Source organism: Anser cygnoides, chromosome 3, assembly GCF_040182565.1.
Source record: "Anser cygnoides isolate HZ-2024a breed goose chromosome 3, Taihu_goose_T2T_genome, whole genome shotgun sequence".
Classification (NCBI taxonomy): domain Eukaryota; kingdom Metazoa; phylum Chordata; class Aves; order Anseriformes; family Anatidae; genus Anser; species Anser cygnoides.
This window is the reverse complement of record NC_089875.1, coordinates 25,309,583-25,324,088: the sequence shown is the minus strand read 5'-3', so window position 1 is coordinate 25,324,088 and position 14,506 is coordinate 25,309,583. Positions and strand designations below refer to the sequence as shown.

The window sequence follows — 14,506 nt, the reverse complement described above, 5'->3', positions numbered from 1 at the left end:
TATTTCAGAGCTTCAAGAAACAAACTGCGTATGACCCACTGCAGCACCTACATCCTATGGAAAATTACTTATCCTTTTTTTAAAACGGAAAAATCCTTTTTTAAAATACAAAAATCAGCCAAACGAATTAAAACTCACTGATTTGGAAAGCGCAACTAATCCTTATTCAGTCTTAAGATGTCATGGGATAGCTCATCTGAGTAGTTAGGGACATCTCATGATCCGTAAACCACTTACACATTACAGCGACGCGAGCTGTCTCTACTCCAACATTTTGTAACCTACAGCAAGCCTTTGAGTCCAATAGCAATTAGACAGTAAAGTAACTACATGGTTTTTGAAGATGATGCAGAGGTGAAAGGTGCTTGGAAGATGCTTCAGATCTTCTGTCATATTCCGTTTAAGATGAGAAGTGGCACAATGTGTCATATGACTAGGTGCACTATTTTGCTGTTTTTTCCCAAGCCTGTCTAATTGGATTTTTCTTAGACAGGAATGGACTTTGAAATACAGATTACTCTTATGCAAAACCAAATCCTTTTTCAGGATTTCTATCCTTCAGAAACAGAGCTGCTGCTTAAGAAAATTCTCCTGGGACAGCAGAAGAAACAAAAATCTGTCACACTTTTTGTGCATGGTATTTAGCTAATTTTACAGGTGGGAATCCAAAATAAAATTCTGACCAGACAAACTGCACTCTTTCAGAGTGCCTCAGTAATTTAAGCATAAAACTCATCTTGTATGTTATCCCCTGTATGTTATCCCCTTGTCTGAAGCCCTTCTTCCTTTCCCTCTCCTCACCCCTTCCAGTCCACGTTCTGGACACCTCAGGCTCTTCCCTCTCAGACATGAACTTGAGTAAATGATGTTCCTTCACAATCCAAAAAAAATCACAAAACAAATTGGTTGCACATGCTGACAAAAGTTTGAAAAAGCCACCACGTTTCAGTGTTTTAAATCTAGTTATAGGAAGCAGTATAAGAGATGGCCTAAGAAAAGCAAAATTCTGCACTAATAAGTTTACAGAAGCCTGTGATATGAAAGACATCAGGTGATAAAGACACCTACAGCTGGAATACCTATTTGTTTTCCTCATTCTCCTCATTACAATTAAATAACTCAAGGTACAGATTTAGAAACACTCCACGACAGAGAGAAAAAGCAATTATCTATGACATTACTGTAGTGTGAGCTCTCATCCACAACTTCAAAAAAGCAAACAAATGATTAACACTTTACAGCTTTCATCTTCTTTCCCGTCAAACGGAACGTTTTTTTCTCCATTTACGTTTACAGTCCTTTCAAAAATTTCCAGTGGCTTGGAGATCCAGGTTAAACTCTGCAGGAGACAACAGATTGTAAGAACTTCGTGAATTACAGTTTTGCGCAAAAACCTCGCTTCAGAAATTATCCTGATTGGATTTGCATTATTCTGACAGTGATTGGGAGTCAAATTTCATGGGAATATTCTAGCAATTAAATTCTAGTGTATTCTGAGGTACGAACATTCCCTAAATCCATCAGGCTGAAGTACAGGCTGAAATTTTTGAAGTCACTAAGGCAAGACAACACATCATGGGACAATTCATCCAGAATGTTGTGATACACCTCTGGATATATTTTCTCCCCCCACAAACAAATGGACGTGGCAAACTTACCATTGCCATTTGCAAACTGCCTTCTGCAGGGAGTTCAACAGCAGGAATTTCATCTAGTTTTCATCTTACACTTCAAATAACAAGAAAAAGAGTATTGCTTACTCAATTTTGCATCGTATGAAATAACAGCTCACACAGAGTTAGTTTATATTTCCTAAAAGCAGGCCAGGAAACAAAGTACTACCAAATTAATATACTCACAAAAACCATTTTATTTCTTCTATAAATATTGCCCTGAAGTATGTTGTGGTGAGGAGATGACTAACCCCATATGAATGGGGCACTGCTCATATAGCTACGGTCGTTAGCTCAGACAGATTTATTACAGGATTAGCACTGGCGTTGTGAACCTGAAAAAACCTTTCAGCCCATCTTAGCCTGGAGACAATGATTTTTGTAGGAGTGAGCTATTTACATACGTGTCACCTAGAGCCTGCCCTTTTGCTGGCTTTGCCACCAGTGTTTTATGTTGCAGTAGTAGCGATCCTTTAAAAGTCCGCAGGCCTCTGATGCCTTACCCTACGAGGGGGCAACTTTTACGAGGCGCAGCTCTGGGTTTGAGTTTGCTGTGCTGTGAAGTCCGTCAGCACTGACCGCATCCCTCCAGCGTGTCCTGTCTGTGCTGAATATCAATTATGTAACTCCGTGCCGGCCAGACACAAACGCTTTAGCTCATCGGCGATTTGGAGAATGCCTCTGTGAGCTGGTGCGGTCCCATGCTTGCTGATGAGAGGTACCGATTCGCTCCGCTGAAAACTGCGTCGCTCAGGACTCAGCTGAAGGATTGTTTATACGACCAAAAAACCTACAACGATATCATCTATCCACTTCTTTTTGCTATCACAATGACTTTGGTGTTTGGGGTTTCAGTGTTTTGTTTGGTTGGTTTTTAGTCATTTATTTTCATTTGATTTCTGGTTTTTAAACTTTCTTTACTCTTAACAGGAAAAAATGGGGTATTTTCATATTTAGAGATAACCAGGCCAAATTCTGCCCTGGCAGCCAAAGCCTCCTTCAGAGAAACTCTATCCAGATTTGCTGAAACTTGATGTAGCTGAAAACCATATCTACGACACATCTGGTGGTTCTTTCTAATGGAGAAAGCATCCAAGGAAAATAACATTCAGAAATCCCAAACAGTTGCTTAGCAATTACACCAATAACACACCAGCTCTTCAAATATCATGAGCAGCTTCAACAAACAACCAATAAAGCAGAGCAGAGAGGGATGAGGGAATAGATCTGGAAAGACTGCCCCTACTTATTAAAAAGGGGGGGAAAAAGTTAGGAATTAGTAATTTGACTGTTGTTGCTCCTAGCTAAGACAGACAAGAATGAAAAGCAATCAAAGCTATCAGCCATACGGGGAGCATGCCAACTGCAACCGCAGTGGCTAGCAAGAAGTCTGTGGCATCTAAAAGATCTTTGCCACATCGCCAGGGTTAGTGATGAGGAACAGAGACCCCAGAGACCATTTTTCCAGGGTAAGGTTCCTTGTTTCTTTCCCAGCATGTGTCCAAATCAAAACAGCACACTTGCAATAACCACGTATACAGAAGATGCTTTGGGTTGGAAGGCCTTTGTGTTCAGCCCGTGCGTGATATCCTCAGCAGACCGAGCCAGCAGTTGGCACGTGGCTGGTCACTGACCTCCAGCAAACCAATTTCGCAATGCCCCTGGCCCCCAGCACCTGAAAGGGTACTAGTACTGCATGCTATCTTTTGCTAGAGCTCTGCCAATATAATTTGCCTCTTCCCTACTCCAGATTATACAGATAAACTCTGGATCAAGAGGTGGAGTTTATCAAGGTAACTGCTTTGAGGATCTAGTCTCGCATCTAGTTTTGAAGCAGTATCACTACTGACGAGTAGCACAAGCGGCACAGTCGCAAGGAACCGTTCAGTGTGTGCGCTACACATGCTTCCCTTACAATTAGATAATCTGGTAATAAGTACACACAGCATGGCCACAGCCATTTGTTTAACAACTGAGGAGCTGCATCACAAGGGGAACGCATGCCTCAGTACCATCACCAAACATGATGCTGCAGTGCACCTGTTTCTTGTTCACGTATTTTGATAACAACAGTCCATTTTTCATCTGTTTCTGGCTATCCTCGTTCACAAGTGCCTCTGAACACTTTCTGTCCTGCTGGGGGTCACCAAAGCATGCTACTCCCCTGTGACGCTGTGAAATAGCTACACTGACCTGTGTCAGCATACAAACCACCACCATTTTCTCATAGTTCAGAGGGATGTTCACATTGCTAGGGCAGATTGCTGTTCCTTTCAGCAAGACCACTGTAAATAAGACTACTTGATTATGCTTTCAAATGTACTTAATGCTATCCTCATTCCTTTTTTTTTTCTCCCTTTTGTGTAATGAGAAAGAAGCTATCCACAGACCTGGGATGTGCATCTACCTTAAACAGAGACAACTGCTGAAGTGCAGCAGGGATCGCATGATGCTAGTTTTGCACAAGATCAATGAAGATGAGTATTTTTGGTGTCTGCTCTGTTTTGATTAATGATCTCAGTGGTTGAAAATTTATTACAGTACGTAAGCATGCATGTGCTTCAGTCTGACCTTTTAACTCCTACTTTTGTTCTTTTTTCCATCATCCCTCTCACTACCTGGACTAATTAGAGTGCTCACAGTGAAAATTGTGATCTAGTTTAGCACTCAAACATGCGTCTTTTCCTCAGTGAACTGCCTCCTTTGGATGAGTCAAGCTCTGCAGTTCCAGGGGGTTCCTACTTCCCGAGGATAATTTACCTTAAAATGGTACTAAAAGTTTGGGACCTTTCAGGGCAACCGAAAACATTAGTGAGAGGCTTCCAAAACAGGTATGACAGATTTTGCTCAGTTGTTCAAAATCCAGATAGGCAAACATCCATCAATATTATGTTATAAGTGGAAAATGCAAAGCATTTTTAGAGCTGTTCATCCCTACTCTACCTGCAGAGCAAGGTGATTGCTGACACAGTGCCCAGATATGAAAACTGCAAATGAAAGTCCTCGCATTTTTGCTATTGCTTAGAAAAAATAAACAATACACAACCCAACCTGACAGCTTCACTGAACAAAATATATGAGAACTGTTATTTTGAGGTATATGTCTCCACAGGGGAGAAACTAAAAATTGCATTAACTTTTTTTTTTTTCCCCCAAATATTAAAAATGGAAAATATGTCTTTTCACAGCCACAGAAAGTGGTTTTAAACTTGTTTTTATGTGGCATCAGCCTCTCTGAAAGATGTCTGTAGATATATACCCTATTAATTGGAAATTTAGTGCTCATCTGTGAAAAGGGATAAGCAAATATGTTTTGATTCATCTACATTGAAGCTGAGGAGCCAAATGCTTTTACTTCCAGTAATGGCATTCCTATGACTATATATATATATATATATATATACATGCATACACTCAATAAATAAATAGAGGCAAAACCCTGCAGGTCAGTTCACTGACAGGTGTGGAGACAGAGCCTGTTTTACAAAACTATAATTTACCATATGTGCAGAAAAACAGCTACATAGCAATATGAATTGCTGCCTATCAGAAGCAGCAAGCATCCACAGAACAGAAATCCTCAAGAGCAGACAAATGATACTTCACATCTATCTTAAAATAATTTGTTCTTCTCAAGCAGATGTGCATTACTTGAGGTCAAGAATCGAGAGCATTTTTCACCTACCCACGTCTCCCTTCGGTGGGGCTGACCAATGGACCATACATCCCCAGGGCTACGTGATGAGCACACTGCAGTGCCTCGCAACTCCAGGGTTTGCACCTACCCATGTTGAAATAACGAATAAACACCTTTTCCCTGACACCTGCGGCCACCACGAGGTCAGCAGGACCCTGCATTTCAGAAGACAAGACCACCTCCAGCTCTGGCTCCCAAGCAGAGACCAGGGCTGCTGCGACCAAGGCACACCAAGGTTCTTCTGCTTCGCCCCAGGTGTAAAACCAACCAAAGCAGGCGGCCCTACAGGCTCAGTGCCCACATGCAGCTGTTTCACCTCAACCAGCCCTTCCAGTTTCTATGTGCTGCTAGTGAGACATACACCCACCCTTCCTTCCACACGTTCACATACCTTAAACTTTTTACTCGGCCAACACTTGCGCTCATTCAGCCAAATTTCCCACTGGTCCAGGATGAAATACAGAGATACGTAAGTGAAGTTAATTAAAGTTACCTGGATTTATTAGTTACCGTAACAAAAGACTGCATAAAAAGGAAAATGGAAGTTACCTATTTAATATTTATAGCAAAGTGCTATTACCAATGGTAAATGTACCTACAGAAAGTTAACATTACACAACTGTATTTCTGCCTCGGGATCAGCTTTGCAGGAGTAAGCAGTGAGCAGAAGGAGATCTATCAGCGGCTGAGCATAACAGAATGAATTCCAGCACTCTTTGCATAAGCACACTAAACACACATGGAGGGAGCACTAGTTATAAATTGCTTATGCTTTCTAATACTTGTAATATTCTGAGCCCTTCTGACACAAATGTCTTGGGTTTGATTTCACCATAGTCCTGTGCTGACTGTACCAGGAGCCTTTCAGTCAGTTTTCCACTGGAGGAGACAGCAACACACATCCTGAAATCCCTTGTTTATTTACACAGTAACTCCTCTCCTGAAAACCGAGAGGCTCAGCAGACAACAGTCCAAAACCAAAGGAAACAGTATCGCTGCTACTCACAACCTTCCTTGTCAGAAACTATTCAAGATACTCAGTCAAACCAAACCAAACCAAACCAAAAGCCAAGTTTGCTAGAAACAAGGATGAGACAGCCTGCAAAAATGCATGACCTGGCAATGCTACTCTGAGCAACACACTCCATGCCAGGCCTTCCCCAGAGGTACATGAACTTTGCACAATTAAATCCACTCTATTAAAAATCATTTTAGAAATATCCATGTGGAGAAAAAAAAAAAAAAACACGCTCCTTTTCTTCTTTTAAACATCATAATAGATACTCTCTCTGTTGGGCTGCATGTGTATGCACATGCTACGTAAGTATGCACATGTATGTATAGAATCACAGAATGGTTTGGGTTGGAAGGGACCTTAAAGCCCACCCAGTTCCACGCCCCTGCCATGTGCAGGACACCTCCCACCACACCAGGCTGCCCAAAGCCTCATCCAGCCTGGCCTTGAGCACCTCCAGGGATGGGGCATCCACAGCTTCTCTGGGCAGCCTGTGCCAGTGCCTCACCGCCCTCGGAGTGAAGAATTTCCTCCTAACATCTCATCTAAATCTCCCCTCTTTTAGTTAAAAGCCATTACCCCTTGTCCTATCACTCCACCCCCTGGCACAGAGTCCCTCCCCAGCTTTCCTGCAGGCCCCTTTAGGCACAGGAAGGCCGCTGTAAGGTCTCCCCAGAGCCTTCTCTTCTCCAGGCTGAACAACCCCAACTCCCTCAGCCCGTCTTCATAGGAGAGGTGCTCCAGCCCCTTGATTATAATAATAATTTATTTCTATGTTCATTGAGTCAGAAGAGTTCACACTTCTAAAAGTAAATTCTTGACTTCTCTCCACTCGATGCCAGCATCCATGCTGCAGGTAAGCAGTTCTGCAATGCCCCTACCACAGCAAACTGAAGTAAAGACCCTCCACACCACAAGTGAGAAGCAGAGTGCAAATGCAGTGCTACAACCCGGCTGGAGGCAGGGAGAGCACCTCGAGGAAGGAGCAAGCTCCATGCTCCTGAAGCCCCTGGGCCAGCTGCCAGCGGGAGGCAGGCGCTCACCATGCACGGATGCGGCACCGGTGCTTCGACGCTCTGCGCGTCAGCTGCCAGCCCATGCAAAGAAGGTGGAGGTCGCAGACATCTTCACGTGTTGACCACCGCCTCTGTTTCAATAAAATTCAGTTTCTTTTACAATAAAGAGTGGATCAAAATTTCAAAGGCGGTCTTGCCAATGAAATTGTGACGAGGGGCTTGGCTGGCCATGGCGTTGTTTAACAAGCTGCTAGTTTGTCAGCACAGTTCTTATTGCCACTCTAAAAGCACAGAGGATAAAACCCACAAACAGAAGGAAATTTTCTCACTTCCTTTCTGATCAGCTACATTTGTCTCCATCAGACTACTGGAAGTTGTACCATTCATTCACAGTTGGGAGGCTAATTGGCCCAAGGGGGAAAAAAAAATCCCTCCTATCAAATATTTCCAGCCTATTTAAAGTAAAATTTTGCTGGAATTAATTCAAAGTATTAATGCTGGTTGTTATACACTTGTCCCCAAATATCCATTTTTGATGACACTATAGTGACAGTTTGGGGATCTCAAAAACAATGTTGTTAACATATTGGCTTACTCAACTACACAAAAATTATAACACCCTCAAAGAAGAAGTGCCAGCAGTGTTTCCATTTCATACACAAAAGGTTGTAAACTGACTGGCACATATTTCACTGGACTATTTAAATATACAGGTATGTATTTTTGCCTATACCTAGCCATTCCAAACACAAGACAAATTTGCACACTTCTTAAAGAAAACCTCTAGCAGGGGAGAAGTTAATGGAGTAATGAACTTGAAGTTGGACTGCAAATCCCACCTATCTTCAACTGGAGTTTTAGATAGCCAAAACGCTTGGCTTTCTCTGCCTTCACGGAAGGAAAATGGCATTCCCTGTGCTACTGAAAGATGAGAAGACACACCACGCGAGCATAGTTTTGAGAGTTAGTGTACACCTGGATGCTCTTACATTTGTGGGAAAGAGAAGAAAACTACCAAATTGATGCAACTGTGGAAAAGAGGACTTTCAACGTAATCCTACACTTTTGTGCTTATTTGTTAGTGAAAATGGCTTTCTTCTTTTCCACTACAGGCCATAGGTCTAATTATCACACCAAGGACACTTCAGTTTTCATGTACGTAGTTTAAAGATATTCAGCAAATCGCAGGATCTAAAGACTGCATCTTCAGAAAATATATAAATCTATAGACATCTGTGGTATAGTCCTCTGGTTTTCAAGGCTTCTGCCCTTTGAGTTCCTAACACAACTAGATCTGAAGTGTCAGGAAGATTACCTCAACACATTTGCCTGACCTCTTTTAAATCTATTTTCTGTCAAAGTCAGAAAGCTTGTGATACAAACCAACCTGGGTAGGAACCTTATTAAAGTATTTGCTTTCATCATTTTTCACCCCAAGCATATAATTTATTGTATAATCACATTTGTTAATAAATGATATGAAGTTTTCAGCTGTTTGCCAACTTAATTTTAATTTATTTTGAAGTTTACTTGCAAAAGACTTTCTGTCCAGCACATGTATGTCTGATTCGTATAAGCACACCCCAAAATCTGTAATGTTTCATGTTTTTGAGATCTGCATCACTAAATACATCCTAAATTAATTGCAGTGTCAATGGTAAAGTATTAAAGAGATATCACATACCCTGAACTTTTACTAGTAGACAGTAGCTTCTTTCCGATGCTTTGGACATGCACAGATGCTATCCACCCCATGTGCAAACCTATGTGATCTGACACAGGCAAATTGGGGAGCATAACAGGAACGTGCAGCCACCAACTGTGATACGAGTTACAAGCTCAGCTCCTAGCAAACATTCTACTTGGCCAGGTACAAATACAGATTTTCCTAAGTGACGTATAGAAGTTCTAGCCAGGACACACCTTTTCCCTTCCCCACATCTGTCCCCCAATACATTTGCTACGTATCTTTTAGGTTCCGATAAAATTCTTATAAAGCTACCCTAGTTCAAGTTCAGATGAATGTTTGAGAGCTTGATTCTAAAGACAAAATAGCATTACTTTAACATGAAATCTTACAGTGGAAGAAACCTTATCAGCAATTAAGCTCCAAATAGCTGCAAGCTAAACAAATCTTTTTAGTTGACCACAGCTCAAACCATCAGCATGCCAAAAGCAATCAAGAACCTGCAAAGTCCACAGAGGTAAACTGAAAGACTGGATGACCTAGTTGTCATTCCTACAAACACATCTTGTGAACACTCCTAATGGTTTCCAAGTAGGTGTTCACAAGATAAAGATGCTCAGATATAGAGACGTTTATAGGGATAGATATTTAAGGTTCCAGAAATCCAATCAAATACAAATAAAATTGTTTCTGTCAAATATTATTGTGTTCATGACATTTAAAATTGCCAGAACACTATTTTTTAAAAAAAACTTACATAACATAATGAACAATAAGCCAAAGGTCAGGATATTTCCTATTAAAAAGGTACCTTCATCAAGAAATATGTATGGAAGCCTGTTTTGTACTCCATTGCTACATTGTCTAACTCATTGTCATGAGGAAATTGCATAATTGCCTCCAACTTTTATATAAATTCCACTTCTGCTACCACTGTGTTTTAATACAATAATGGGACTTTAAGCAGTGGAAAAAGCTAGGATAATTCAATTAACAATTTTTATAACTAAAAATTCCCAATCCCTACTCAATCAAGAATGCTTGTCTTTCTATTGATGGCCTTCAGCCTGCTCAATGTCGCATGCATATTTCAGTGCATGATTTCAGTACTGCTGTAAAATGACACATACATCAGAATCAAAGCTGCACGTTGATATAACAGGCACTGTGGTGCTAATTGAGTTTCATCATATATTGCGTTTTAATTTTCTGCTGAGCAAGGACTAACTTTTTTCCCCCTCTAAATGTACTATCACTGTACAGCAGTTTCTCTCTCTTTCTGCATAACAATGTCATGCTTTTCCATGTGTGAACTTTTTTTCCTCCTTATTTTGGTCCAAATCCCACCCTTATGCAGAAAAGCATGACCGAGTTTAAGGGTGGCCAAAGTACAGTTCTTAACTGCAAGCAGCTCTCCAGGCACTTTGAGTAAGATCTTGCACTGAAGTGACACAACATGACCAAAAGCTGGACAGCTTGGCAATGCGAATCCCCTTGCAACAAGGAAATATGAGCCAGAAGAGGTGCCCAAGGCCCGTATTATCTTACTTGCTTCAGGATCTGATGTATTCTCAGACCTCAGCGGAGCTGATGGCCTCCAGAGAGCTACTATTGTCTCCTTCTTGTGAGATGCTCCTCAATCTCCCCCAGCTTATACCAAAGCGAGGCACAAGGGTTGTCTATGCTCACTCTATTAATTTTAATACCTCAGGCTTTGTACATTTTCTATTTTACTTACAAGAGAATATTGAAAGGATATTGACAGAATATTGCTTCCAAAATGACAAATTTTTTGCTAGTCACAGCAATGTTCCCATCTGTGATTTTAAAACTAACCAGTAAGAAAGCATGATAACTATATTGCCACCCAAAATATTTTGGTTTTAACTGCACAGTAATGTTCAGCATGATTCTAGATGTTCTTACGATACTCAGAATTCATGGCACATGGCTATCAGATGTTGTGTGCGAGAGAGAATCTCTAATACTTACAGCCAATCATCATCATAGCAACAGCAAAGATCTTCTCCCCATCTGTAGTTGGAGCGATGTTACCAAAACCAACACTGGTGAGGCTGGTCATCGTAAAATACAGTGAGGAGATGTAGACAGAGTCCTTGCTTGGACCGCCTTCCCATTTTCCAAAGCCTGATGTGTTAAAGCGGTAAGGTGTTCCTATCGACATTCCCAGCTGATAGAGCCAGCTCTCAGTTCGGATCGTGTTTGTATCCTCATCAATAACTTCATAGTCTCCTATGCTGTACCAAATGCAGGCCAGCCAGTGTGCCGCAAGACCAAACACGCACACCAGCAGAACCAAGACTGCTGCTCCATATTCAATGTAGTGGTCCAATTTCCGAGCTACACGACCGAGTCGAAGTAGTCTGACCACTTTAAGTGAACTGAAGAGGCTACTGATGCCCTAGAAGGATAAAGCACAGTGGCCATTAGAATCAAATATTAAAGCAACAATATTCATAACTGCAGTTTGCAAAGACACAAGGTGATCTATCACAAGTAGGTGTCCATCAGACAAAAAGATTGTGAAACACGAACAGCTTAATGACCCTTTTAAGGGATGGATACGTGCCTTCTTGTCTTCATGCACTAACATTTTGTGGGTTGCTCTCTGACCTCCCCTCTCAGATGCTTTGAATACCTTTGTAAAGGCTCCAAACCGTAGCCTATTTATTGCGTGCCCAGTTGTGCAAGTGAACTGTCCCTGAGTATCCTGATGCTACTTTAGGCTGACTGAAAATACATATGGAAGTCACTGACCATTAAATTATACAAATCTAATGTTTGAGAGAAACATAATAAGACACCTACTGAATTCATTCCAGCATCTGGATTCATTAACCTCTTATAGCTATTTCTGACTTTCCCATCAACTCTCTTTATGATCCAGGGCAGTGCGTGTGCTCTCAATTCTCTGATATAACACAGTTTGCAGTATTTAGCTCAGACATCAGCAAGATAAATAAGGGCGGCCAAAAAATGCTGGAAGTACCTGGTGATTTGTAATTTTTCAGTGTAAGTGCATTTCCTATGACTTTACTTTCATGTAAGCATTCACTCACTATCAGTCTTACGACATTTCTCAGACGGACTACACAAAGATTAGGTATTTCAAATATCTCACTGTCTAATCCCCCCATTATTTTATTTTTGACAGCTTTGCTATCAATGTAGTATTTCTGTGCTGATACTAATACAGCTCCCATAAAACAGAATTAAGCCAGCATGTAGGATTTTACATTGTTAACTTTCAGACAGATTTGTACTCGCAAGCTCAAGTAGTTAAATAAAAACAAAAATTCAAAGCCATTTCGGAAACCAAAATATCTAAACAGCCTTTCATAAAAACCTTTTGTGTTTTTTTTTTTCCTGCCCTCCCTCTCCCCCCCCTTATCAAGATGGTTTTCATACATAGAAGTCTGATTAAAATTTAAGCAGACTGGTTTAATGAGTATTTCTGGAAATGTATAATTGCATGCTTCTGGTCACCAGCTTTTACTGGAAGTTTGTTTATTCCTGCATAAATACAACTGCTTTGGTATCTCAGGCTGGTTCAATGCACTAGAAGAGATGTTTTATTAAATAATTACATAAAGCATATTGACTCATGTTCCCTGGGACTGCAGCAATGTATTTCCTCTTTATTTCATGAATTTGTCATGATTACATTGACTCATTTTCAGAGACAGATATAATTTGTTACCTGGGAACACATTAGCAATTTCCCTCCAGGGGAGGGAACGTAGGTACTTCTGAAGACTCACTATGGAGAGGGAAAGAGGGGGAAAAGACTTAACAACAACAAATTACAAAGTGATAACCATATTTTAGAAACCAGACATGCAAGTCCCTGAGTGATGAGCACGCATAGTCTCTACAGTCTAAATATCTGCATTCTGATACTATCGCACAGCCTTCCAGCCTTTTTCCTCAAGACCAAAACCCATTTCTCCCTCGCTCCTTTACAAACTTTAACTGGAAAACTGTATTGTACTACTTTTTGAGAAGTATCCAGTAATGACCTTCCTTAAGCTCTAGTCTCAAAGCCAAACTCTTTAATCACACAGTCTCAGGCAATGGCAAGAAAAAATTATAACCCAGCATTCTAAATACTAGTTTTATTTTTGCCCAAGAATGATGATGCAAAACTTGTTCTATAAATTAAAGTTTATTGCTGGATTAAAAAAAAAAAAAAAAAAAGAAAAAAAAAAAGGTTAAAAAAAGTTGTTTGTCATTTAGAGTCCTACCAAATAAAAACAGTGATTCAGGAAGGACTTGGAATTCTTGGAATTTGGTAAATTCTTAATCGAATTAGTTTGAAAATAAGGATTAGAAATACTAGGGGAAAAAAATCACAGAAAGGGAGATGAAACTAGATAAAAAATATGAATACGATGTTTGAAATTAGATGAAAAAGTTCAAAGCGAGCTACCTTGCTTTCAGAGCTTTAGAACAGATTATTTGGAGATCACTGTACTCTTATCCTAATTTCCCTTGTGAAATATGCAAAAAGGAATTTTGTAAAACATTTCAAATGTGATAGAACTGTATCACTTGGGAGAAAGGCATTCTACCAAATTCTGATCAGAGGTAGAGAGAATTAAGTTTTTTGTACAAAAAGAACTTGCTTATTTACAGAAAATAAATGCTTGATTTGGTTGCATTCAAAGGATGCATTTAATATTTAAATCAGTCACAATATTTCATGCAACTGCATTGCCACTAAGATTCTAAAAGTTCAGCAAAAGCAAAAAAAGAAATCACAATTTTAATCTCAGCATTAATGGTATTTTCTATTTGATTTCCTCAGGGAAGAAAGGTTTTGTCTATTCTAAATAGATCAATATCAAGATGAAGAAATGCCCAGGGAAGTAATTATTTATACAGTTCTCTTAAAAATTCCTAAGTGACGGAATTTTAAATGGGTATAAACAATGGAAACATAATAGCCTATTTCATAGACTATATAGCAGGAAAAAAAAAAAAAATCAGATCCTTCCCCAAGACTTTAAAACAGTATTTTTTGTCACTAAATTTAGCAAGTAATATTTTAATACTCCCAGGAATAGATCTGCTGGATTCAAAACTGGCATTTTTAGATTGCCACTTTCCAAAATAGAACTGTGCTTTTTGATTACTGTCCATTTTAATGCTCCTATCAGTGCAGATTATTTTTTTGCTTTTATCATACAGATGGCTCCACGATGTCACACAAAAGAAGAGCCTGAACTCAATTTACTCCCCTTGATGCACATCCCACCCTCTTAGCTCTTGCTCCTGCAACAGCCTTTGAGTTGCAGACTAAGAGATGCTCAGAGCTACTTCTGCCCAAAGAGCTAGAAATTGTACCACAGGTCCCAGACTGCCCAGAGAGGCACCCTCAGATGCTCTGCTGTAAAG

At 40.2% G+C, this 14,506-nt stretch overlaps 1 protein-coding gene across 1 annotated transcript in view; it reads right to left on the bottom strand.

Moving 5' to 3' along the window:
* Nucleotides 1-14,506, bottom strand: part of KCNH1 (potassium voltage-gated channel subfamily H member 1) — a 193,058-nt gene that overhangs the window by 130,938 nt on the left and 47,614 nt on the right. The window contains exon 7 of the mRNA XM_048057721.2: nucleotides 11,081-11,510. Coding sequence (XP_047913678.1) covers nucleotides 11,081-11,510 — 430 coding nt within the window. The remainder of the gene's footprint in view (nucleotides 1-11,080; nucleotides 11,511-14,506) is intronic.